At 39.5% G+C, this 27,486-nt stretch overlaps 1 protein-coding gene across 4 annotated transcripts in view; it reads right to left on the reverse strand.

Moving 5' to 3' along the window:
• The window catches only part of LOC117718660 (solute carrier family 22 member 27-like), a 66,720-nt gene that overhangs the window by 10,295 nt on the left and 28,939 nt on the right, over positions 1–27,486 (reverse strand). For 2 of the 4 annotated variants that reach the window (XM_076916556.1, XM_034516501.2), the window contains 3 exons: positions 25,943–26,157; positions 22,337–22,445; positions 20,393–20,596 (listed from right to left, as the gene is read on the reverse strand). In XM_076916556.1, the coding sequence (XP_076772671.1) occupies positions 20,393–20,596; positions 22,337–22,445; positions 25,943–26,157 (528 nt within the window). Of the gene's footprint in view, positions 1–19,300; positions 19,371–20,392; positions 20,597–22,336; positions 22,446–25,942; positions 26,158–27,486 lie in introns of those variants that run through there. The other 2 variants (XM_076916547.1, XM_034516507.2) reach the window with 2 other exon arrangements.

The following is a 27,486-nucleotide window of genomic DNA, read 5'->3' on the forward strand; positions in this document are numbered from 1 at the left end:
TACCAGTAGGTTATGGCTATGCAATAAATCCTAGCTAATCCTCATTGATCCACCAAAATCACTACTTTTCCCTAGAAAGACAGCCCAATATTAACCACCTCAGTCCCCAAGCCCAGGGAATAGGGGCGCCGACTCTTCATTAACTTCTTCAAGCTGATTATGGGTATTGAGATATTAGAAAAGGGGTTGGGGGAAGAATAAATTGATAAGCCTCTGACACTGTGTCTTCACTGCATCCAGCTGGAATTGCAGGACATCAGAAATTCGAGTAGGTGTGCTCAGCTTGCCTGATGAGTAGATACACCAAGGCTATGTATTCTGCAATATACAATTCTCAAAACAAATTTTAGTATCAAGATAATTGTTTGTTTGAATTCTGGAATCTAGTCTTCTGGCTGGCTGCCTCTATCATGTCTAATCCATATAATTCAGGGAATTTCTATGAAGGTGTGCTCCCACCATCCTCCCATTTTCGCCTTCCTGCTCTCAAATTCCTCAACATTTGGGAATCCACACTTTCAGGCACCAAGGCCCTCTACTTCCACTGATGCCTAATCCCTTACCCCATCTTTCCTCCTCCAATTACTATGGGGGTGTGTTCCCACCATCCTCTCATTTCCACCTCCCTGCTCTTGGAATTCCCCAACACTAGGGAATCCAAACTTTCAGATACTCAGGCTGTCCAATTCACTGATGCCTGGCAAGTCCACCCTGAACTACCTATACAGGTAGAGCCATGAGTCCCTCCTTTTGTGTTCTCGGTCTGGAGATTTTAGAATGGCTACTCCAGCTTGTTTCTTAGGACCATTTGCTTGAAAAATTGTTTTCCAGACTTTTACTCTAAGATAGAGTCTGTCTTTGAACTGAGGTGAGTTTCCTGGATGCAGCAAAATGCTGGGTCCCGTTTATGTATCCAGTCAATTAGCCTATGTCTTTTAATTGTGGAATTGTGTCCATTGATGTTAAGATATATTAAGGAACAGTGATTGTTGCTTCCTGTTATTTTTGTTATTAGAGGTGAAGTTATCTTTGTGTGGCTATCTTATTTTGAATTTGTTGGAAGAGGGTTACTTTCTTGTTCTTTCTAGGGTATAATTTCCCTCCTTGTATTGGAGCTTTCCTGCTACTATCCTTTGTAATGTTGACTTTGTGGAAAGATATTGTGTAAATTTGGTTTTGTCATGGAATATCTTGGTTTCTCCATCTATGGTAATTGAGAGTTTTGCTGGGTATAGTAGCCTGGGCTGGCATTAAGGTCTCTTAAGGTCTGTATGACATCTGTCCAGCATCTTCTACCTTTTATAGTATCTGGTGAGAAGTCTGGTGTAATTCTGATAGGTCTGCCTTTATATGTTACTTGGTCTTTCTCCCTTACTGCATTTAATATTCTTTCTTTCTTTTGTGCACTTGCTGTTTTGATTATTATGTGACGGGAGGTATTTCTTTTCTGGTCTTGTCTATTTGGCACTCTATAGGCTTCTTGTATGTTTATTGTTCTTTAGATTAGGGAAGTTTTCTTCTATAATTTTGTCGAATATATTTATTGGCCCTTTAAGTTGGGAATCTTCACTCTCATCTATACCTATTATCCTTAGGTTTGGTCTCCTCATTGTGTCCTGGATTTCCTGAATATTTTGTTTTAAGGACATTTTGCATTTTGCGTTTTCTTTGACAGTTGTGTCAATATTTTCTATGATATCTTCTGCACCTGAGATTCTCTCTTCTAGCTCTTGTATTCTGTTGGTGATGCTTGTCTCTATGACTCCTGATTTTTCCTAGGTTTTCTATCTCCATGGTTGTCTCCCTTCCTTATTTCTTTATTATTTCTGCTTTCATTTTTATGTCCTGGATGGTTTTATTCAATTCCTTCACCTGTTTGATTGTGTTCTCCTGTAATTCTTTAAGGGATTTTTGTGTTTTGTCTTTAAGGGCTTCTACCTGCTTACCTGTGTCTTCTTCAAATTCTTTGAGAGTGTTATTTATGTCCTTCTTAAAGTCCTCTATCATCATTAGAAGTGATTTTTAAATCTGAATCTTGCTTTCCTAGTACTATGGGGAATTCAGGACTTTCTTGTGTGGGAGAACTAGGTTCTAATGATGCCAAGTACCCTGGGTTACTGATGCTTATGTTCTTGAGCTTGGCTTTTGCCATTTGTATATCCTTAGTGCTACCTGCCCTGTCCTTGACTGGAGCCTTTCTTTCCTATTATCTTGGTTGTATCAGAACTTTGTGGGGTGGGTGTAACTACTGGGGTAAGCGCTGGGGCCCAAAATCTGCTCAGTGCTCAAGCTCAAACAGGATATTGTCCAAGTTAGAGTACCTGGGATCCCCGCTTCCTCTGGGTTCTCAGAGATTGGGGGCAGAGCAGCCACCCAAGATCTGCTCAGTGCTCTGGCCCAGACTGGAAGGAACCAGTGTTCCAGGCTGGGAGTGACTTCCTGGGTCCTTGTGGGTCCGAGTTACTCCCTGTTTGGGGCAGGCCTTGCTGTCTGCTTACCTAAGATACTGCCTGAGTTAGAGCACCTTGGATCCCCCTTTTCTCTGGATTCTTGGAGATTGGGGGCAGAGCTGCCACCCAAGATCTGATCAGTGCTCCAGGCTGGTCATCTTAAGTGCTATAAGAAGGCAAGCTGAGCAAGACAGGAAAAGCACGTCAGTAAGCAGCATCTCTCCATGGCCTCTGCACCAGCTCCTGTCTCTGTGTTCCTAACCTGTGTGAGTTCCTGTCCTGACTTCCTTTGGTGATGAACAGCAATGTGGAAGTGTAAGCTGAATAAACCCTTTCCTCCACAACTTGCATCTCAGTAATAATGTTTTCTGCAGGAATAGAAACCATGACTAAGATATACCTACAGATACTGGTAGTGTTCACCCATCATCAAGGAAACTTCTCTTTGCAACAGACAAAAACAAACAATCAAAATGCAGAGTTGTGGAGCCCACTCTTTATGCATACATCTACAATATACTCCCAAACATAAGGTTCAGGGAACACTGTAGACAAGATGGGGAGATTATGAGACCCAGAGGATCAGGGAGTCTGCTGTGAGACTATGTCTCCTAGTAATGTCAGAAACAACATCCATAGAATCTAACTAAAATCTCATCCCTGAAGTCATAATGACTGCCCAAACATGAGGTGAAGAATGATCACACCAAGAGATGTGCCAAACTTGATGGAGAAAAATTTCACAAGGCTTCAACCCTATACAAGCCAGTAAGGAATGCTTAAATTGGGAGAGATTATCTTCCCCAGGGAAGAGCACAAAATTAGTTGTCCAATACCAAATAGTCAATCCTGAAAACACGCATATAAGTAGCATTATACAGTCTGCTCAGAGCATTTGTGTGTGTGTGTGTGTGTGTGTGTGTGTGTGTGTGTGTCTGTGTAACAAGGAGAAAGTACCCCTGAATTTAGAGGCAAGCAAGGAGAACTGAGTAGGAAGGGGGAGGGGAGAAATGTTATAATTGCCTTATTAAATAAAAAGATTAAAAAAAAATCTTATGAAGATAGCTGGAGTAAAATGAAACTGGAATAATAAAAACCAAAGAATTCAAGTGTAACTTTATTTGACACAATTTTAAAATTATTGATAAATGAATGGCAATCAGGGTTTGGTGAAAAAACAACCCTAACCTAAAATATCCAAGAAATCCAAGACAAAATGAATAGACCAAATCTGAGAATAATATGAATAGAGGATAACAAAGATTCCGAGCTCAAAGAAACTAAAAATACTTTCAACAGAATCATAGAAGCAAACTTCCCAATATTAAAGAAAAGGGTGACCATAAATGTACAAGAAGCATATAGAACACCAAATAAATGTGACCAGAAAAAAATCCTTTCATCACATTATAATCAAAACACTAAATGTACAGAAGCAAGAATATTAAAAGCTGTGAGGGAAAAGGGCCAAGTAACAACATAATGGCACACATATCAAAATTAAACCAAAGAAGCCAAAAGTAAACAATGAAAAAAAGAAAGTGTCTTAAATACATAGTGCTGCCCTAACTGGCAGTATGTATGTAGAAAATTAAAAATAGATACATATTTGTCACCTTGCACACCTTGTACAAATCTCAAGTCGAAGTGGATCAAGGAATGCAACATAAACCCAGATACACTGAGTTTAAGCAAAGAGAAAATGGGAAAGAGCCTTGAATTCATTGGCATGACGGGGGCAGGGGGAAGGATTTCCTAAACAGAACTCTAATGGCTCAGTTTCTAAGATCAAGAATTAATAAATGGGACCTCATAAAATTGGAAAGTTTTGGAAGGCAAATGACATAGTCAATAGAACAAATCGGCAAACTACAGACAGGGAAAAAAAATCTTCACAAACCCCACATCCCATATGAAGACTCAGAAATAAACTCACATACCTATGGTCACTTTATCTTTGACAAAGAAGCTAAAACCATTCAGTGGAAAAAAGACAGAATTTTCAACAAATGGTGCTGGTTGATCTGGAAGTAAGCATGTAGAGAAATGCAAATCAATCCATTCTTATCTACTTGTACAAAACTTAAGTCCAAGTAGACCAAGGACATAAAACAAGATACCCTGAAACTAATAGACAAAAAGGTGGGGAAGAGACTTGAACACATGAGCACAAGGGAAAAGTTTCTGAACAGAACATCAATGTCTTATGCTCTAAGATCAAGAATTGACAAATGGGACCTCACAAAATTGCAAAGCTTCTGTAAGGCAAAAGACACTGTCAATAGGACAATCTGATAGATGGCTAATACCCAACATATACAAAGAACTCAAGAAGGCAGAATTCAAAGAATCAAATAACACTATTTAAAAATGTGGTACAGAGTTAATCAAAGAATTCTCAACTGAGGAAACTTAAATGATTGAAATGTACCTAAAGTAATGTTCAAAATCCTTAATCATTAGTGAAATACAAATCAAAACAACCCTGAGATTCCACCTCACACCAGTCAGAATGACTAAGATCAAAATCTCCAGAGATAGCAGATGCTGGTGAGGATGTGGAGAAAGAGGAGCACTCCTCCATTGTTGGTAGGATTGCAAGCTGGTACAACCACTCTGGAAATCAGTCCAACAGTTTCTCAGAGAGAAAAAAAATGGACATAGTATTACCTGAAGACTCAGTTATGCCACTCATGGGAATATACACAAAAGATGCTCCAACACATAACAAAAACACATGCTTTACTATGTTTGCAGCAGCCTTATTTATAATAGCCAGAAGATGGAAAGAACCCAGATATCCTTCAACAAAGGAATGGATACAGAAAATATGCTACATTTACACAATGGAATATTACTAAGCTATTAAAAACAATGAATTCATGAAATTCTTAGGCAAAAGTATGGATCTAGAAAATATCATTCTGAGTGAGGTAACCCAATCATAAAATACCACACATAGTATGCACCCACTGATAAGTGAATATTAGCACAAAAACTCAGAATACCCAAGATACCACTCACAGAGGACATGAAGCTCAAGAATAAGGAAGACCAAAGTATGGGTGCTTTGGTTCTTCTTAGGAGTAACAAATACTCACAGGAGCAAATACAATAATAAATTGTATTTATTATTATAAATACAATTAACAAATACAAATAAGTATGGAGCAGAGATTGAAAGAGGGGCTGTCTGGAGACTGCCCTACCTGGGCATCCATTGCCTGTGCAGTCACCACTCGCAGACACTGTAGTGAATGCTAGGAAGTGCATGCTGACTGGAGCCTGATATACCAGTCTCCTTAGAGGCTCTGCCAGAATCTGACATATACAGAGGCAAATGCTCACAGCTAACCATTGAACTGATTATGGTGCCCCCATTGGAGGAGGTACAGAGAAGACTGAGGAGCTGAAGGGTGTTTCTGCCCCATGAGGAGAGTGACAATAGCAACTAACCAGAGCTACCAGGGACTAAGCCACCAGCTTGAAACATGCATGGAGGGACCCATGGCTTCAGCTATATATGTAGAGGAGGAGGTCTCTGTCAGGCCTTGGTGGGAGAGGAGGTCCTTGGTCCTGTGAAGGCTAGATGCCCCAGAGTGAGAAAATTTGAGGGCAGAAATGTGGGTACTGGGTGGATTGGTGGGGGCACACCCTTATAGAAACAGCAGGAGGGAGGACACCACGGGGGGTTTTGAGGAAAGGAATAGGGAAAGGGGATAACATCTGAAATATAAATAAACAAAATATCCAATAAAATAAAAAATGAAAAAAATAAATTTAAAAAAATGGATGCCAAGGAATTTTCTGCTGAGTGTCTATGGCACCCTACAACTAGCCATACTTATGCCTAGGTGAAAAGAAAGGATCCACTTACTGGCATATGGAAAGATCCTGATCAGGTATTTAATATGGGAAAGAGGGCATGTTCATGTTTTTTCTGCAGGATGCTGAATGAGCATGGTGGCTGACAGAGAGATTGGTGAGACATGCTGATGCTAGGACAAACGATGATGCTGACTTGTGAGCTTGCTGGGTGCCATGACAATGGAGACTGGGAAGCTGTATTGAACATATCTTCCTGACCCACGTTTACTTTCCTATATCCCAGGTGGCAAAAGCTGCCTTGCCCTAAGTTTTTAGACCTTGTGGATCAGAGAATCAAAAATAGAAATTATAATGACTCTTGTATTTTTCTTAAATGTGACTAATTATTCGGACTCAATCATGTACTGGTCTAGAAATCAATCCAATATCGAAAATAACAGTCTTCATTTGGAAGACTGTGTCTAGACATTTTGAGACATATTTGGACGTTAGCTGAAGTTCTCTATGATGTTAAGTTAGCAAGAGATAAAGTTGGGACAGGATCTGGATTTCAAACAAGTGTTAGTACACGTGTTCCGGGTCATTTAATTGTCAAGTTAAAATTACTTTTGTTTCTTCTACAATATTTATTATACACTACACAGATTGTACACTTTCTGTTGTGTTAGTGTGTTAAAACCTGGCATGTCGGTTACAGGTGTCTATCAATCAGCTTTTGTCTTATTGCTCTGAGTATTACAGAAACTTGGTCTTCTGCAAAAAGCTTGCAAGTGCGTTAGACTTTAAGCAGAAGCAAGAGGGTAGGGGGATTGATTATTGGTGGTATAACATCTTTAATTACATTAATTGCTAACACCACTGCTTCTACAAATGCTTTGACACAAGAAGTTAAGACAGCTACTTTTGTTAATTATTTAGCAAAAAAATGTTACTAATGTGTTGAGTATACAAGAGTATTTAAATAGGCATTTGGAACAATAGATTGATGCTCTTTATCCTATTCAAATTATTGAAAGGAGACTCAGAGTTTAAGAGTAAGGACCCAGATCTGAGGCCTGGACCAGACCTCTGCCTGGTCTGCTGTTGTGTAGACTCTGGATCCCACCCAGGACATTCTGGAGGCTCCACAGATCCCACAGCCAGCATTAGGTAGGAAGACCCAAACTGCCCTGAGCCCATAGCTGGGTGCTGTGAGCACTCAGATTCCAGCAGATACTCCCCTCCCCGCGCCTGTGGACTAGCACTCCCCTTCCGCCCCTCTCCCAGATCTGAGGCCTAGACCAGACCTCTGCCTGGTCTGCTGTTGTGTGGACCCCAGATTCCGCTGAGACATTCTCGAAGGTACACTCAACCCAGAGCCACAGAGCTCAACTGAACTCAGAGCGTCAGACAACATATCCGGAGATATCCTAGAGGAGACACTGCACCCAGAACAGCAGACACCTAGCTGGACTGCTACCTTGGAGACACCATATCCTGAGGCATCCTAGAGGTACCACTGTAATCGGTGCAGCTGGAAAAGATCACAGAGACATCTGGACCCCTAGGAGATCAGACACAAGCGAGATAACTGGAAAGGCAGGCTTCAGTCAGAGACAGCAAGTACAGGCAGCACTAGAGTTAACCAGATGGTGAAAGGCAAGCACAAGAACGTGAGGAACAGAAACCAAAGTTACATGGCATCATCAGAACTCAGCTCCCCCATCATAGCAAGCCCTGAACACCCCATCACACCAGAAAAGCAGGATTCAGAATTAAAATCACTTCTCATGATGATGATAGAGGACTTTAAGAAAGACATAAATAACACTCTCAAAGAACTTAAGGAGAACACTGATAGACAGATAGAAACCCTTAAAAAGGAAACACAAAAATCCCTTAAGGAATTGCAAGAAAATGCAACCAAACGGGAGAAGGAGTTAAACAAAACCATGCAGGATCTAAAAATGGAAGTAGAAACAATAAAGAAATCACAAAGGGAGACCACCCTGGAGATAGAAAACCTAAAAAAAAAGATCAGGAGTCATAGACACAAGTATCACCAACAGAATACAAGAGATGGAAGAGAGAATCTCATGTGCAGAAGATACCATGGAAAACATTGACACAACTGTCAAAGAAAATGCAAAATACAAAAAGCTACCAACCCAAAATATACAAGAAATCCAAGACACAATGAGAAGGCCAAACTTAAGGATAATAGGTGTAGATGAGGGGGAAGACTCCCAACTTAAAGGACCAGTAAATATCCTCATCAAAATTATAGAGGAAAACTTCCCAAACCTAAAGAAAGATGTCCATAAATATACAAGAAGCCTACAGAATTCCAAATAGTTTATACCAGAAAAGAAATACTTCCCACCATATAATAGTCAAAACATCAAATGTACAAAACAAAGAAAAAATACTAAAAGCAGTAAGGGAAAAAGGCAAAGTAACATATAAAGGCAGACCTATAAGAATTACACCAGACTTCTCACCAGAGACCATAAAAGCCAGAAGATCCTGGACCAATATCTTACAGACCCTAAGAGAACACAAATGCCAGCCCAGACTACTATACCCAGCAAAACCGGCAATCATTATTGATGGAGAAACCAAAATATTCCATGACAAATCCAAATTTACACAGTATCTCAACACAAACCCAGCACTTCAAAGGATAATTGGTGGAAAACTCCAACACAAGGAGGGAAACTACAACCTAGAAAAAGCAAGAAAGTAATCTTCCAAAAACTGTAAAAGAAGGTAGCAACACAAACATATCTTCACTGCCAATAACAAAAATAACAGGAAACAACACTCATTTTTCCTTAATATCTCTTAATATCAATGGACTCAATTCTCCAATAAAAAGACATAGACTATCAGACTGGATACGTAAACAGGACCCAACATTTTGCTGCATTCAGGAAACGCACCTTTGTGGAAAAGACAGACACTACCTCAGGGTAAAAGGTTGGATAGGTTTAGATAAAAAGAGGCGATTCTTGCCTAGTGGCTGTCTCCCCACAACTGGAGTAACTCCAAGGATGCTAAATTTCTTCTTAGAATCCACAACAGGAAGCTGTCAGGAGCAGACAGGTCTCTAATCAAAAGGAACATTAATATATAAATATTTGTAACGTCAATTCTATTGATTTCTAACGTTTTGAAAACCAACTATCCATGTAAGGTAACCTGGACTGTTGTCTGTTAACTCCTCTCAGCTATTTCTAAATAAAATATGGAAAACACCCTAACATTAAACTCAAAGCCATGAATATGCTATAGTCCCTTAACTCTTAGGCTAACCATCCCAAATCAGTTAAAAAAGTTAAAGAAGGACTGGGTCTAAGCCTTGTATTCCTAAATGTTTTATACGGGCACAATGCCTATGAGAGTATCAATATTCATCTCACTTTTATATCAATAAGAAGCTCGTACCAATGAAACCCATAACTTTGAAATCAAAGTAAATTTTGTACCGTTGAAGAAATTATAGCTTTATCTTGATATTAATTATACAGATTTCTACCAATAGGTTATGGCTATGCAATAAGTCCTAGCTAGCCCCCCCCCCCCCCGTTCCAACAAAACCACTACTTTTCCCTAGAAAGACAGACCAATATTAACCACCTTAGTCCCCAAGCCTGGGAATAGGGGTGCTGACTCTTCTTTAACTTCTTCAAGCTGATTAAGGGTGTTGAGATATTAGAAGGGGGAGGAGAAGAGTAAATTGATAAGCCTCTGACTCTGTGTCTTCACTGCATCCAGATGGAATTCCAGGACATCAGAGGTTTGGGTAGGTCTGCTCAGTATGCTTGATGAGTAGATACACCAAGGCTGTGTATTCTGCAATATACAACTCTCAGAACAAGTTTTAGTATCAAGAAAAAGAATTTTTTTTTCCTAGAGGGTTGACATTTTTTAAAAGATGTTGGTTCTAACAACTTTTCTTTTTTTCCCTTTTTAAAATTGGTTATAATATTTACATTTCAAATTTTATCCCCTTATCCCATTCCCCCCACCACCCAAAAACCCCTTATCCCATTCCCCATCCTTGTGTTTCTATGAGGGCATGATTTCCAGTTTCTATGATACTGTTTCCATTAACATAAACTGCCTCCTAAATTTCTAAATCCTTCCCTTTGTGTTATTAAATCTCCCATTTTTATTTTTTTCTTTTTTCTCCTTTTTTCCCTTTTTTCATCTCTCTTTTTTAAATTGGGTATTATATTTACCTTTCAGATTTTATCCCCTTACCCCACTTCCTCCCACCACCCAGAAACCTCCTATCCCATCCCCCTTCCTCATGCTTCTATGAGGCAGTGCCCGCACCTACCCCCACTACCCCCTCCCCACCTTCACATCCCCCGCCACACTCTGTGTTCGTTTGTTATGGGACCAAGAAACTCCTCTCCCACCTATGCCCAACAAGGCCATCCTTCCCTACATATACTGCTGGAGTCATGGGTCCCTCCCTATGTGCTTCCAGGCTGGTGGTTTAGACCCTAGGGGGCTCTGGTTTTTTGGTATTGTTGCTTTCCTCCTGGGGTCACAAACCTTTTCTGCTCTTTCAGTCTTCTCTCTAAGTTCTCCATTGGGAAACCCTTGATCATATCAGTGGTTACCTGTGAGCATTGTCCTCTGAATGTGTTAGTCTTTGGCAGACCTCTAAGTAGACAGCTATATCATATTTTTGACAGCATGTGCTTCCAGCCATCCATATCAGTGTCTAGCTTAGGTGAGTGTACATGGTATTAATACCCAGGTGGAACGGTCTCCTGATGGCCCTTCCTTCAGTTTCTGTCCCATGTTTTGTTTCTATATTTGCTCCCTTGAGTATTTTTGTTACTCGTTCTAAGTAGAACTGAGGCATCCCCTCTTGGTCTTCCATCTTCTTCGTGAGCTTCATGTGGTCTGCAGGTTGAGTTTTCACTATTCCAAGCTTTTGGGCTAACGTCCACTTAACAGTGAGTAAATACCATGTGTGTTCTTTTGTGGTTGGGTTAACTCAATCAGGATGATAATTTCTAGATCAATTATCTGATCAAAGGTTCCCAATGGAGAAGTTAGAGAGTAAACTGAAGGAGCCTAAAGGGTTGGTGGCCCCATGAGGAGAGCAACAATACCAACCAGCCAGAGCTCCCCCAGGGTCTAAACCACCAGTCTAGGAGCACATATGGAGAGACACATGACTCCAGCTGTATATGTAATAGAGGTTGGCCTTGTTGGGCATAGGTGGGAGATGAGGTCATTGGTACCTTGAAGGCTGAGCACTGAGTGTGGGGGGGAATCTGAGGGTGGAGAGGGAGATTGGGGGGTAGGTCGGTAAACACCCTCATAGAAGCAGGAGGAGGGGGGATGGGATAAGGGGTTCCTGGGTGGTGGGGGGAATGTGGTAAGGGGATAAAATTTGAAATGTAAATATTATATCCAATAAAAGAGGGGAAAAAAGTGGTTAGAACCAACATACTTAATAAAATGTCAGCCCTCTTAAAAAAAAAACTATCTTGATACTAAAATTTGTTTTGAGAATTGTATATTGCAGAATGATCAGCCTTGGTGTATCTACTCAACAAGTAAGCTGGGCAGACCTGCTCAAACCTCTGAGGTCTGGGAATTCCATCTGGAGGAAGTGAAGATACAGCATCAGAGGCTTGTCAATTTGCCCTTCCCCCCACTCCTCTTCTAATATCTCAATGCCCATAATCAGCTTGAAGAAGATAATGAAGAGTCAGCGCCCCTATTCCCTGGGCTTGGGGACTAAGGTGGTAAATGTAGGGCTGTCTTTCTAGGGAAAAGTAGTGGTTTTGTGGGAATAGAGAGGATTAGCTAGGATTTATTGCATAGCCATAACCTATTACTAGAAATCTGTACAATTATTATCAAGATGAAGATATAAATTCTTAAATGGCACCAATTTACTTTGTTTACAAATTTTAAGGTTTTCATTGGCATGAGCTTCTTAGTGATATAAGAGTGAGATGAATATTGTTACTCTCATAGGCATTGTACCAGTATAACACATTTAGAAATACAAGGCTTAGACCCAGTCCTTCTTTAACTTTTTTATCTGATTTGAGATGGACAGCCTGTGAGTTAAGGGACTATAGCAAATTCATGGCTTGAAGTTTATTGTTAGGGTGTTTCCTATGTTTTATTTAGAGATAGCTGAGTGGAGTTAACAGACAACAGTCCAGAATACCTTACATGGATAGTTGGTTTTCAAAACATCAGAAATCCACAGAATTGATGTGACAAACATGTCTGTATTAATGTTTATTTTGATTAGAGACCTGTCTGCTCCTGACAGCTTCCTATATTGAATTCTAAGAAGAAATTAAGCATCTTTGGAGTTACTCCAGTTGTGGTGAGACAGCCACTAGACAAGAATTGCCTCTTTCCTTCTACAGACAAATAACTGTCCAGAAAAGGACACACTTGCAGAATAGTCAACTGAGTATATCTGCCTAGACAGAGTAATCAGCCCTTAATAATTCTGCAGCACTAAGGTCTGTCAGATGATCCTGGGCCAGAAGACAGAAGAACAGATGCTCCAACCTTTTGAAGTAGAGGGAGTGTCCATGTGTTCAGAGGTCTCTATAAATTGGCTAAGTTTTAGAAGCTATGCTTTGTGCTTCCCACAATTATAGTTAACTCAGTCATTTTGGATTTCTGATGGGGTTGAAAACTTATAGCCTCATAGCCAATCCTGGCTATTTACCCTGAGAGAAAAGATTTGAGTGGATGGTCGTCAGCTGACATTCATCCTAAAGCCAGGTTCAGAACTAAATGTTTTAGTTAGGATAGATGACAGAGGTGCTCGTTAGTCAACAAAATGATGGACTGGGTATTAGGACTATCTTGTACCTCACTGGTACAAATAAGCATAATTATGCTCTAATTGTATTTTGAGAGAAAAGTTTCATTTTAACAGGAAAGGTGATATGTAGGAGGAGCTAAGGTGGGAGAAGTACTGAGAGGAAGAGAAGGAGTAAGAAGAGGAGGAGAAGGAGAGGATAAGCTAGGTGATGAAAGAGAAAAAGAGGAGGGAGACAGGGAGGCAGATGTTCATGTATCTCCAACAGTCAAATATAGTTGATATATCTAGGTTGGGTAGTGGGTTACACCTCTGATTGAACAATATCAAACTTATAAAGCCTATGGTTAACATTTTTAAAAAATGTATAAATGCAAAAAGGAAAGGGGGGCATAGGATAAGGGTTTCTAATGGGGGGAATGGGGAAAGGGGATGGCATCTGAAGTGTAAATAAAATATCTAATAAAAATGGAAAAAAAAGGGAAAAAATTTCCAAAATTAAAAAAAAAAAAGCCATCTCAAGTGTCATTCCAAACACTAATGGAGTTGCGTTACTTCTAAAATTTACAATGATAGTCATTATAATTAGGAAAATATTTAAAGATACTTGCAGGGTATTTGGCATAATTCTAACATTTCTCTGAATGTTTTAACTTTGCATAGTAAGATTATGAATTTAAAAATTGCTGCTCTGCTGAGCTTTGATGCAGCAGATACTGGTGATGAAATTATCCATGGCTCAAGGTTAGTATTTTCATTTTGGTCTAGCTTCAAGAATGGCATATATAGCTTGATCAAACTAGCCCTTTTTGTCCTTAGAATACTTTTATTTCTGTGCATCATGTTAAAGCTTGTCTTATGACATCAATATGTTGACATCCAAAGTACATGATTTAAAACTGAAAATGGACCCCCAGACAGAGTTATTAATTTAACAGGCTGGCAAGCCAAGGACAGGTAAGATTCTGCATAGAGCCTTACCAACTTAAGACATAAATATGTTGCTTTTGATAATGTATATCCCACTATAGGTAAGAAAGGCATTCTTGTCAGCAGTACCTAAGAAAGGCTCAGTCTTGTTTACAAAATTAAAAAGGCAGAGATTTGGAGAGATTTTGGGGCTCTTTGGCAGGAATCTGACATTTGCAAAGGACAAGAAACCGGGCTTCAGGTAGGAATCTGACATTAGACTAGAACAAAGAAGTAACTTCAGGCAGAAAACTGACTTTGTGCTAGGACAGAGAAGTAGGCTAAGATATTTTGATCATCCCTATAAGACTTTAGAAATAGTGATCACAAGTGATTACAGAACTTTGTTTATTGCCTTGCTTGTTCTTTGACTATTTGTGTTTATTGTCTTGCTTGTTCCTTGACTATTTGCATCTATTGTATTGCTAATTTTTCAACCTAGAACTGACCTTAATACTTGCTTGCAATTAAAGAATGGTCAAACTCCTTAGTGATCAGGGAAATGCAAATCAAAATGACCCTGAGATTCCACCTTACACCAATCAGAGTGGCTAAGACCAAAACCTCACGTGACACCACATGTTGGTGAGGATGTGGGGGAAGAGGAACACTGCTCTATTGCTGATGGGATTGGAAACTGGTACAACCATTCTGGAAATCAATCTGGAGGTTCCTCAGAAAATTGGAAATAGATCTCCCTGAAGATCCAGCTATACCAGTCTTGGGCACATATCCAAGAGATGCTCCACCATGCCACAGGGGCATATGCTCTACTATGTTCATATTGGCCTTGTTTATAATAGCCAGAATCTGGTAACAACCCAGATATCTCACAACAGAAGAATGGATACAGAAAATGTTTTTCATTTAAACTATGGAATACTACTCAGCTATTAAAAATAAGGGCATACTGAGTTTCACAGGCAAATTGATAGAACTAGAAAATATCATCCTGAGTGAGGCAACTCAGACCCATAAGGACATGCATGGTATGTACTCACTAGTAAGTGACTATTAGCCAAAAAATAAAGAGTACCCAGGATACAGTCCACAGAACTCAAAAGCATTTGCCAGCCAAAGGGCCCAAGTGAGGACACCTCAATCCAACTTGGGAGGGAGATGAAAGCAATCACAAAATGGGAGAGAAAGCAAGAGAGGGAAGGAGGAATGGAGGGAGGGAGGGAGGGAGGGAGGGAGGGAGGAAGGGAGGGAGGGAGGAAGGGAGGGAGGGAGGGACTTGAGTAGGAAAGGGTACAGGGAGAGGAAGAGGGCAACATTTTTAGTTATAGGGTCAGGGAAAAAGACTGAAGCCCTGAGGAGCTGCAGAAAGAATGGAAACAGGCAACCTCAGGAGGTAGGAGGTAGAGGGACCCTCCAGAATTTACCAGAGACATGGGAGGTGAGACACTTTCAATACTAAAAGGGAGAAACCTTAGACAAAATGCCCTGCAGTAGAAAGTGAGAGCTTGTAGTGCCCACCTCCAGTAGAAAGGCAGGGCATCAACTGAGAGATGGGATTTCCATCCTACAGTCAAAACTCTGACCCATAATAGTTCCTGTCTGAAAGAACTGCAGGGATCAAAATGGAGAAGTGCCTGCAGAAAAGGAGGTCCAACAACAAACCCAAAGTGGGATCCAGCTCAAGGTGTGGCCCCAAGGCCTGAAAGTGTGATTGAGGCTATGAAGTGCTCACAAAATGGAACTTATCATGACTGTCCTCCAAAAGACCCAAGAAGCAGCTGAGTCAGATGTAGATATTCATACCCAACCAATGGAAACAAGTTGCTGACCCCTGTGGTTGAATTACGGAAAAGCTGGAAGAAGCTGAGAAGGAAGGCAACCCTGTAGAAAGACCAGCAGTCTCAATTAACCTGGACCCCCAAGACCTCTCAGACACTAGACCACAAAACAGGCAGCATGCACCAGCTGATATGAGGCCCCCAACACATATACAGCAAGGACTGCCAGGACTGGGTTCAGTCAGAGATCCATCTAACCCTAAAGGGACCCCAGGAACTGAGGAGGACTATCGGGTGGGGATGAGGGTGGGGAACATCCTAGTGAGAACAGGGAGAGAAAGTATGGGCTGTGGAACAGTCAGAGGGTGGACTGGGATTGTGATTAAATCTGGTGAGTAAAAAAATTAAAAGATTTATATAAAAGTTTAAAGAAAAAGAAAGTAAAAACAGAAGAAACCAAGATGATTAAAATGTCACAGAGAATATAAACATGCATTACTTAGATGCACAATCATCTATGGCAGGTCCTTTAGTCTCCTATGTTATTTATCTGAAATCATTCCATAAACATTGCATACTCAAACATATAGACTGTTGGTTTCATACAGTTCATCAGCATTCACTGAGCTGCAAGGTAGCTGGGTCTGATGGATGAAGTGATATTTATATTTGTGCATGCTTATATGCTTGTGGTATATCATAAGATATATCAATAGATTATAGATAGATTATGTAAATAAATAAAAAGATGATAGATAGATAGACAGATATGTCTATATATTGATATATATGTTACAGCAGACAGAATACCAATAAAACAAATAAATTAGTGGTACAGCTTAAGCTCTCAGGAGCTCTAACCCAGGCAGTATCTTAGGTAAGCAGACAGCAATGCCCACCTCAAACATGGAGTAACTGGGACCCACAGGACCCAGGAAGTCACTCCTGACCTGGAGCACTGATTTATTCCTGTCTGCACCTAGGCACTGAGCAGATCTTCTGCCCCAGCTCTAACCTAGTAGTAATACGCACCCCACACAGTAATGATAAAACCAAGATAATAGGAAAGAAAGGCTCCAGTCAGAGATAGGGCAGGTAGCAATAATGAGACCCAGATGGCGAAAGGCAAGTGCAAGAACATAAGCATCACCAACCCAGGGTACTTGGCATCATTAGAACCTAGTTCTCCCACACAAGAAAGTCCTGAATTCCCCATAGTACTAGGAAAGCAAGATTCAGATTTAAAATCACTTCTAATAATGATAGAGGACTTTAAGAAGGACATAAATAGCACTCTCAAAGAATTTGAAGAAGACACAGGTAAGCAGGTAGAAGCCCTTAAAGACAAAACACAAAAATCCCTTAAAGAATTACAGGAGAACACAATCAAACAGGTGAAGGAATTGAATAAAACCATCCAGGACATAAAAATGAAAGTAGAAATAATAAAGAAATTAGGAAGGGAGACAACCATGGAGATAGAAAACCTAGGAAAAATCAGGAGTCATAGAGACAAGCATCACCAACAGAATACAAGAGCTAGAAGAGAGAATCTCAGGTGCAGAAGATATCATAGAAAATATTGACACAACTATCAAAGAAAACGCAAAATGCAAAATGTCCTTAAAACAAAATATTCAGGAAATCCAGGACACAATGAGGAGACCAAACCTAAGGATAATAGGTATAGATGAGAGTGAAGATTACCAGCTTAAAGGGCCAATAAATATATTCGACAAAATTATAGAAGAAAACTTCCCTAATCTAAAGAACAATAAACATACAAGAAGCCTATAGAGTGCCAAATAGACAAAACCAGAAAAGAAATACCTCCCGTCACATAATAATCAAAACAGCAAGTGCACAAAAGAAAGAAAGAATATTAAATGAAGCAAGGGAAAATGGCCAAGTAACATATAAAGGTAGACCTATCAGAATTACACCACACTTGCCACCAGATACTATAAAATCTAGAAGATGTGGGACAAATGTCATAAAGACCCTAAGAGAACACAAATGCCAGCCCAGGCTACTATACCCAGCAAAACTCTCAATTACCATAGATGGAGAAACCAAGATATTCCATGACAAAACCAAATTTACACAATACCTTTCCACAAACCTAGCATTATAAAGGATAATAGCAGGAAAGCTCCAATACAAGGAGGGAAATTATACCCTAGAAAGAGCAAGAAAGTAATCCTCTTTCAACAAATCCAAAAGAAGATAGCCACACAAACATAATTCCAACTCTAATAACAAAAATAACAAAAAGCAACAATCACTGTTCCTTAATATATCTTAACATCAATGGACACAATTCCTCAATTAAAGGACATAGGCTAATTGACTGGATACATAAACAGGACCCAGCATTTTGCTGCATACAGAAAACCCACCTCAGTGACAAAGACAGATTTTACCTTAGAGTAAAATGCTGGAAAACAATTTTCAAGCAAATGGTCCTAAGAAACAAGCTGGAGTAGCCATTCTAAAATCTACAGACTGAGAACACAAAGGGATGGACTCATGGCACGACCTGTATAGGTAGTTGAGGGTGGCCTTGCCAGGCATCAGTGAAAGTGAGTGAACAGCCTTGGTGCCTGAAAGTTTGGATTCCCTGGTGTTGGGGAATTTCAAGAGCAGGGAAGTGGGAATGGGAGGATGGTGGGATCACACCCTCACAGAAACTCCCAGAATTATATGGATTAGATGTGACAGAGGCTGGTCACCAGAAGACTAGATTTCAGAATTCAAGCAAAAAATTATATTGATATTAAAATTTGTTTTGAGAATTGTATATTGCAGAATACACAGTCTTGGTGTATCTACTTATCAAGCAAACTGATCAGACCTGCTCAAACCTCTGATGTCCTGGAATTCCAGCTAGATGCAGTGAAGACACAGTATCAGAGGATAATCAATTTACTCTTCCCCCTGCCCCTCTTCTAATATCCTAACACCCATAATCAGCTTGAAGAAGTTAAGGAAGAATCTGTGCCCCTCTTCCCTGGACTTGGGGACTGAGGTGGTTAATATTTGGCTGTCTTTCTAGGGAAAGTAGTGGTTTTGTTGAAACAGGGAAGATTAGCTAGGATTTATTGCATCACCATAACTTTTGGTAGAAATATATATAACTTATTAAGATGAAGTTATAATTTCTTAAATGGTACAAAAATTTACTTTGATTTCAAATTTAAGGTTTCACTGGTACGAGCTTCTTATTGATATGAAAGTGAGATTAATAATGTGACTCTCATAGGCATTGTGTCTATATAACACATTTAGGAGTACAAGGCCTAGACCCAGTTGTTCTTTAAATTTTTTAACAGATTTGAGATGGTTAGCCTGTGAGTTAAATGCCTATAGCAAATTCATGGCTTTGGGTTTATTGTTAGGGTGTTTTCTACATTTTATTTAGAAATAGCTGAGAGGAGTTCACAGACAACAGTCCAGATTACCTTACATAGATGGTTTTCAAAACTTCAGAAGTCCACAGAATTGACGTTATAAACATTTCTGTATTAATGTTCATTTTGATTAGAGACCTGTCTTTTTCTGACAGCTTCCTGTCTTGGACTATAAGAAGAAATAGAGCATCTTTGGAGTTACTCCAGTTGTGGAGAGACAGCCACTAGGCATGAATTGCCTCTTTTTATCTACAAATAAATTACTGTCCACAAAATGACACATTTGTTGAATAGTCTACTGATTACATCTGCCAAGACAGAGTAATAAGCCCTTAATAATTCTGCATCACTATGTTTGTCAGATGATCCTGGGCCAGAAGGCTGAAGATCGGATGCTCCAATGTTTTTTTAGTATAGGGACTGTCCAGGTGTTCAGTGGACTCTATAAATGGCCTAAGTTTTAAAAGTTATGCTTTGTGCTTCCCATAATTTCAGTTAACTCAGTCATTCTGGATTTCTGACAGGGTTGAAGACTTATAGTGTCATAGCCAATCCTGGCTATTTACTTTGAGAGAAAAGATTTGAGAGGATGGTTTTCAGCTGACATGCATTCTAAGCCAAGAAAAAAGCCAGGTTTAGAACTAAGTCTTTTAGTTAGGAGAAATGATAGAGGTTCTGTTTAGTCAACAAAATGATGGACTGGTTATTAGGTCTATCTTGCACCTTAATGACACAAGTTGGTATAGTTATGGTCTAATTGTATTTTGAAAAAAAAGTTTTATTTTAACAGGAAGGGTGATATATAAGAGGAGCTAAAGTGGGAGGAGTGAGGAGAGGAAGAGGAAGAGGAAGGAGAGGAGGAGGAGAAGATGAGGAGCTAGGTGATGAGAGGGGGGAGACATGGAGGCAGATGTTTACTCATCTCTGCCAGTTAAAGATAGTTGATATATTTAGGTTGGGTACTGGGTTACACATCTGATTGTATGGGAATATTGATATTGAGCATTACCAAACTTACAAAGCGTTTGATTTACATTTTAAAAATGTATAAAAGCAAAAAAAAAAAAAAAGAAGTGGGCATGGGATAGTGGTTTTCTAGGAAGGGGTAATAGGGAAAGGAGATGGCATCTGAAATGTAAATAAAATATTCAATAAAAACATAAATAAAGAACACTGAGAGGTTATACTCACTCATTTTCTGCATCAAGGATGGACTCAGGAAGAGGCTGATCCTTAGTTTCAGGAAGGAGAAACACAGTAAGCCCATTGAGGATGGAGAAGCCTCCATAGAAGATCCAGGGCAAGTTGGTAGAGTATGTCGCTAGCATCATAAGCAGGGGGGCCAGGAATAATCCACTATTACCAAACATTCCAATGACTCCTGTACCTGTCGCCCTTGGAACAAGAATCCAATGCACAAAAAAATCTGATAAAAATACACACTTAAAACTTGTGATTTAGTATCATACAGACCCTTTTAAAAATCTTAGAACCTGTTACTTGTCAGAACCAGTGCAATTGAAATTAAAGATCTTAGTAACTTACTCTTTCATTTCAGAATTTTTTTGATTTTGTAATATTTTTGGTCATATGCAGACTATAAAGATACTTCCTTATTTAACCCAATGAAACAGAAATAATGATACTGTATAACTTATACATAAATACTGTATTTTAGCTTTATATGTGTGTATACACATGTGAGTTATGGGTATATGCTCTAAAATTTGGAAGGAGATATGAAAAGAGGTAGAATCCTGTTGGGGGCGGACTTTAGCAGAAAGCGGCTATCAGCTTTGCAGCAATCTTGAGCCATATACCCTGACATGTGACTTTTATTACAATAGCCTACAACAGCTGAGCACACTCTGATAACATCTTGCTTTAGATACCCAGGACTTTCCTTGGGTGTGTGAGATTAAAGGTGTGTGAGATTAAAGGTGTGTGACTTAAAGGTGTGACTTAGAGATCAGATTTAGAGACAAGACCTAAGGGCATAGCTTAAAGGCATGACCAAAAGGCGTGGCTTAGAAGTGAGACATGTAAAAGGATAGAGGCAGACAGAGAAAGTAACAGATTACTTGACATTAGGTAGAAGACACTTGGCTCTAGAGAGAATCAGACACAGCAGAGAAGAGACAGAGAAGCAGCCACTTGGGAGAGAACTTGGAAGAAGTAACTTGGAACTTGGAGGCACTAGGAACTAGGAACTCAAGACTTGGGACTTAGACCAGGAAGAGAGACTGAAGAATAAACGGGATTGAAACAAACTCTCTGTCTGGTCTCCATTCCTCGCGACCGTCCTCTCTCTCTTGCTGAACCCCGACCCGTGGACCGGAGCGGCAGCTTGGGCCAGGATACAGTGGTCGTCAAACTCGGGGCAGCCAGGCCACAACATTTTGCTTGGGCCACGACATTTTAGGCCACCCAAAGTGGGGCAGCCTAGGCCCCAACATTTTTGGTGCCCAAACAAGGGACTAGTGCGGTTTTCAACATTTTTTGGCCACCCAACGTGGGCCAGCTTAGGCCTCAACAGAATCCATCTCAGGATGGATAAGAGTTTGAGTATAAATGTGAAATTAAAATAAAAAGGTTTACTGAGCAGTAGAAGTGGACCAGCAGAAGTGTGGATCAGGGACTGGCAGAGTTGAATCAACAGAAACAACATCCCTGTGATAATGTTATAAAGCAACTAATTATGTCAGGTTAAAGGACTGTATCTTCACCTACACAACCTTAAAAAATTAGTATGAGAGAATTCATTATAAAGAAGAATGAATTAAGTAGAAATAATGACATGATCAAAGAGAAAAATGAAAATGAATATGGTAAAAATATATTCCATACCTCTATGAAATTGCCTTAAATAAATATAATAAATGTAAAGAATATAGAGTATGCTATTGCTTATAAAACACACCTTTTAGTTGTTCCATATTTTTGCATGAGATGCTAAATAGTAGTGCTTTAGTAGACATAACTGTCACAAAACAAAGTAAAATTCCAGGATACTAAAGTCATGAACATTCTTTTTACAACTAGTTGTTTAGAAGACTACCCAGTCTTTATTATTCTTTCTTTAGTTATACAGAATGAACAGAGAAGTCTATTCTGTGACTGACTTAAAACTTGTACCTTAATGTGGTCGGGAGTAGCTCATTTGTATGAAGACAAGTAACAGCAGAACACAGAGAAGAATGTGCTCCTGCCAACGTGGCCATAATAATACGCAGGGGCTGCATTTCTAGAGAGGAAGAACAAGGGCAGTGGTTAGTTGTTGTAATTTGTAGTTCCCAATTCCTAAACAAAAATATTATCATCAGAGGTGTGTGCATGCATGAAATAAAGAGAGAAAAACCAGCACAGAGAAGAGAAATCCTACAATGGCTAGTATGTTGAAGAAAGCGAACAATTTATTCATACTGGTTTGTGGATAATCAAGGCTTTTGAACAATTGTGTTCATTCCTTCATGTTTCAGAGAGTGGTAGGTCCAGGGAGAATTCATTTTCATATTTCTTCTTTAGTGGCTCAATGGACATTCATGCAGAGTATGAGACTGTCATTGGGAAAATCAGGAAAAAGTCTAAATTCTTAAAGAATCATAGGCCATTAAAATCCATAGTAAATATGGAATAAAACAAGAGTGCTCTATAAACCTGGAGGCCTCTACTGCTGAGGTGGCATATTCCTCAGGAGTAAAGAATAAGGATTTCTTCTAGAACGTTCAGCTCTGAATATCTTTCAAAGAAAGTTTCTTAGAACTATTTTCCAACTTCATTTTAAAAGTTCATGAAAACTTCAAGCACTGGAATATTCTGAGTGGTGTGGTTGTTTGTATAAGAATGCCCTCCATAAACTCATATGCTGGAATGCTTAGTACCAAGGAGTAGAACTTATTGAAATGATTAAAAGGATCATAGGGTGTGGCTTTGGTGGAGGAGGTGTGTCACTGGGGTGAGACTTGAGGTGTCAGAAGCCCATGCCAGACCCAGTATCTCTCAGCCTTGGATTAGGATGAAGCTCTCACCTACCTCTTCATACTAAGCTACTTCCTTTCATGCTTTTTGCCACTATGGTTACTACCATGATGATATTGAACTAAACCTCTGCAACTTCAAGCAAGGCTGTAATTAAATGCTTTCCTCTCATAAGTGTTGCCTTGGTTGGTCATGATATTTCTTCACAAAATTAGACGCCCAGATCAACAGTTTTCAGAGGGGAAAAATTCTAGTAACTGGCTAAAGACCATTCTTGTGATTTGGAAGCAAAGAATGTTGCTGCATTCTGCCCCTGTCCTGAAAAAAAGTATACTTCAGACTAAATAATTTGGGATTAATTTAGTCTGACAGAGAAGATTACAAGACAGCCTAATACTGATTGTGTCACGTGGTTATTAGTGGTCACTATTGTATAGATCTACATGCAAAGGAGAAAACAGAGAAATGGAAACAATGCACAATGTATAGTTTGAGGAGAAAATGAGTGCCAGTAACTATAATAGAGGTAAGCCAAGTTCTTAAGGAGAAAAAAAATTAAAGAACAATCTAACGCTTAGTGGGATAAATGGAGTGATAACCTCCAGTTAAGAACTAAACTAGCTATGCTTCCAACTTTTAAAATTAACTAAAGAAAACCTTAAGATGTAAAAGAGACCATCACCAAAAGAAAGCTGGTGCTAATATAATTGAATAAGAGGGTTAAGTTCCATCCCCATCAAACAGTAAAACTTGATAGTTTTATCCAATTGGATCTGGACTAAAACTGAAGGTTGTAAAAATGGGGTGGTGAAATATACCTCCATGACTGAGGAAATCATCTGATTCCAAGTATGTGTCAGATGGTTTCCTGATGGAGAGCAAAAGAGGCCATTGTCTGAAGCTGTGACAATGAACTCTAGATTTCATTTGTGACCTCAAGATGTTGAAGATACCAGAATCATACTTGCTAAAGAAAATGGCAGAGTAGGACTGGAACCAACCCAAGCCATAGAAATATGTTACAGCAAGCAAGGGATAGAAATAGAAATAGAAATGCAGAGTTTGGAGTTTGCCCTGCAGGTTTTCATTTGCTTTGGGACAGAAGCTCCTCATTGTGCTCTATTTCTTCCCTTTTGGAATAGTATTCCCTTTTGGAATGAATATTCTGTGCCATTGTATGTCAGATGTGATCTGCTTTTTTTTAATTTACAAAAGATTAGCGTTAGGAGATTGCTGTGAGACTCAGAAGAGACTTAAACTTTGGAGTTTTCAACAGTGTTGAGACAGCAATAGACTGTGGGGACTTTTGAAGTGAGACTGAATACCTATGGGGTCCAGAGATTGGTAATGGTAGTTTGAATAAGTACAGCCTCTCAAAGACCCATAGTTTTAAATACTTAGTCACCAGGGCAAGTGCCACTATTGGAAGAGAGTGGGTTTATTGGAGGAATTATATCATAGATTAGAATTTGAGGTGTCAAATGCTTATCCCAGGCCAGTCTCTCTCTTGTCTATGAATCAGGTTTTAGATAATAGCTCCTTTACCAGGTCTCTGCTTTCCTGTGCCCATGCTCCTTGTTATGATGTTAGTGAACTAAATCACTGAAAAATTAAGCAAATCTCCATTTAAGTGTTTTCTTTTATGAGACTTTCCATTATTCATGGTCTCTCTTCGCAGAAAAAGAACAGTAAGACAAAGAAAGAGAGAAACTGAGGGCTGAATGATTATAAAACCCATCATCTTGGAATTTAAAAAATATATAGCAACCCTGCATTTTAGCAAAGCTAGTTGACCACATGGGTATCACTACTTATTGTTGAGGCCCACACTGCCTAGCTTGAGGGCCACTGTTCCCCCCCCCCCAAGCTGCTGCTCTGGTTCACATGTCAGGGTCTAGCAAGAGAGAGAGTGGGAATGAAGGGGAAGAGACTCGAAGAATGGAGACAAAACAGAGGTTCTGATCAAGTCTCAAGTCTCGTTTATTTTCTCGTTCATTGAAGGGAAGTCTGGGGTATTTATATGCATTGCCACATGGATACCGCATGTGCCTTACAAGCATGTATAGCATGGATAGCTCCTGCACTGTGTGCCTTGCAGGCATGGATACCACGTGCACCTTGTAGCTGGGGGCACTAAACAGCAAAACAAGATATGTGGGATAAAGAATATATTTATCAGAGTGTGCTCAGCTGTTATAGGCTTTTGAAAACAAGTCTCTTGTCAGAGTATATGGCTTGAGATGGCTGCAAAGATGATAGCTGCTTTTTACTACAAGTTGGCTCCCAACTTATTACATGTATGTACTTAATTAAATAAACTCAGTCTTGAGATTTTTAATTTTCAAGCTATTTGTTCTTTTCTACACATCTCCTATATTCCAACACAACTAAAAATTATTTTTTTGTTTAGCAACCAAACTGGCATAGCACATACAGTTGTTCTGAAATTTGTGTACAATCTAGGGGAGAATTATAACCCCTAAAATGTATATGGTTAGAATAAAAAATATAATGGCCAAAAATAAATAATATATAGTGGGAATAAATCACATCAGTTGTAGACAGTTTTAACTGTAATAAACATTCTTTACTGAATTTTGACTTTTTTATCCAGCTACTTAATGGAGCATGTGCCCTAAAATTCCAGCATGGTCATCAGAAACTGTTAAATTAGTTCTCTAATCTATTGTAGGTAAGGGATGATAAATCCTGAGGAAATGGGAGAACATAATTGTTTTTGCTTACCCTGTACTCTTTTCTTACCTTGAGGTACAAATACAGCAGTCAGAATGAATAATCCCCTCAGGGACATGAAAGCCAGATGAGTTATTCTACGGCCCATGTGATTAAGTACAAAATGTCCAACAACACTGATTAGTATGGACACTGCACTAATAAGAAACTGCAACAGAATAACATTAATGCCCAGGTGTTGAAGGTGAATTGACAGGCCAATAATTGATAGTGTTAATAAAAATCTGTAGTAAAAAAAGAAAAATGGCATATTAAAGTTTGGAATTGATGTTCAGCAGATGTTAATATTATTGGACAAGAAACCAAATTCTAGTAGTTTCACTATGAAGGCATTTTGCCTTTTTGGATATTTTACTTCTAGGGCATAATTTTATAGCCAACAAAAATCATTGTGCAATGAAGAAGCACATAATCACTCTTGAAGTTTTACAGAGTTAGTGGGTTTCTGGTATGCATGGTGCATCTTTCTATACACTCACATGTGTGAAGTTCCAAATTTACATCTATACATGTTCTTGAGTTGAATTTATGTGTATTGTATTAGAATTTTTCTATTTTCTATTGGATATTTTCTTTATGTATATTTCAAATGTTATCCACATTAACAGTTTCCCCTCCACAAACCATCTATTCCATACCCCCTCAACCTGCTTCAATGATGTTGCTCTCCTATCCACACACCCACTCCCGCCTCCTTGCCCTGGCATTCCCCTATACCAGGGCATTGAGTCATCACAGGACTACAGGTCTCTCCTCCCATTGATGCCCAACAAGGACATTCTCTGCTTCATATGTGGCTGGAGCCATGGGTCCCTCCACATGTACTCTTTGGTGGGTAGTTTAATCTCTTGGAGCTCTGGGGGGGTCTGATTTGTTGATATCATAGTTCTTCCTATAAGGTTGCAAACTCCTTCAACTCCTTCACTCCTTTTTCTAATTCCTCCATTAGGGAGCCCTTGCTCAATCCAATGGCTGCCTTCTTGCATTGTACAGGCTCTGGCACAGCCTCTCAGGAGAAAGCTATATCAGGCTCCAGTCAGCAAGGACATGTTGACATCCTCAATAGTGTCTGGGTTTGGTGACTGTATATAGGATGGATCTCCAAGTGGGGCAGTCACTGGATGGCCTCTTTTTCAGTCTCTGCTCTACACTTTATCTCCGTACTTCCTCCCTTGAGTATTTTGTTCCCCCTTCAAAGAAAGAATGAAGCATCCACACTTTGGTCTTCCTTCTTCAGCTTCATATGGACCTGTATCTTGTGTATTCTGAGCTATTGGGCTAATATACACTTTATCAGTGAGTCAATACCCTCACTGTGTTATTTTGTGATTGGGCTACCTCATTCACAATGATATTTTCTAGTTCCATCCATTTGGCTAAGAATTTAATGAAGTTTTTTTAAATAGCTGAGTAGTACTCCGTTGTGTAAATGCACCACATTTTCTGTAACCATTCCTCTGTCGAAGGACATCTGGGTTGTGTGCAGCTTCCGGCTATTATAAAGAAGGGTTATATGAATGGAGTCAAGCATGTCATATGTTGTAGCATCTTTT

Source organism: Arvicanthis niloticus, chromosome 1, assembly GCF_011762505.2.
Source record: "Arvicanthis niloticus isolate mArvNil1 chromosome 1, mArvNil1.pat.X, whole genome shotgun sequence".
NCBI classification, from domain to species: Eukaryota; Metazoa; Chordata; class Mammalia; order Rodentia; family Muridae; genus Arvicanthis; species Arvicanthis niloticus.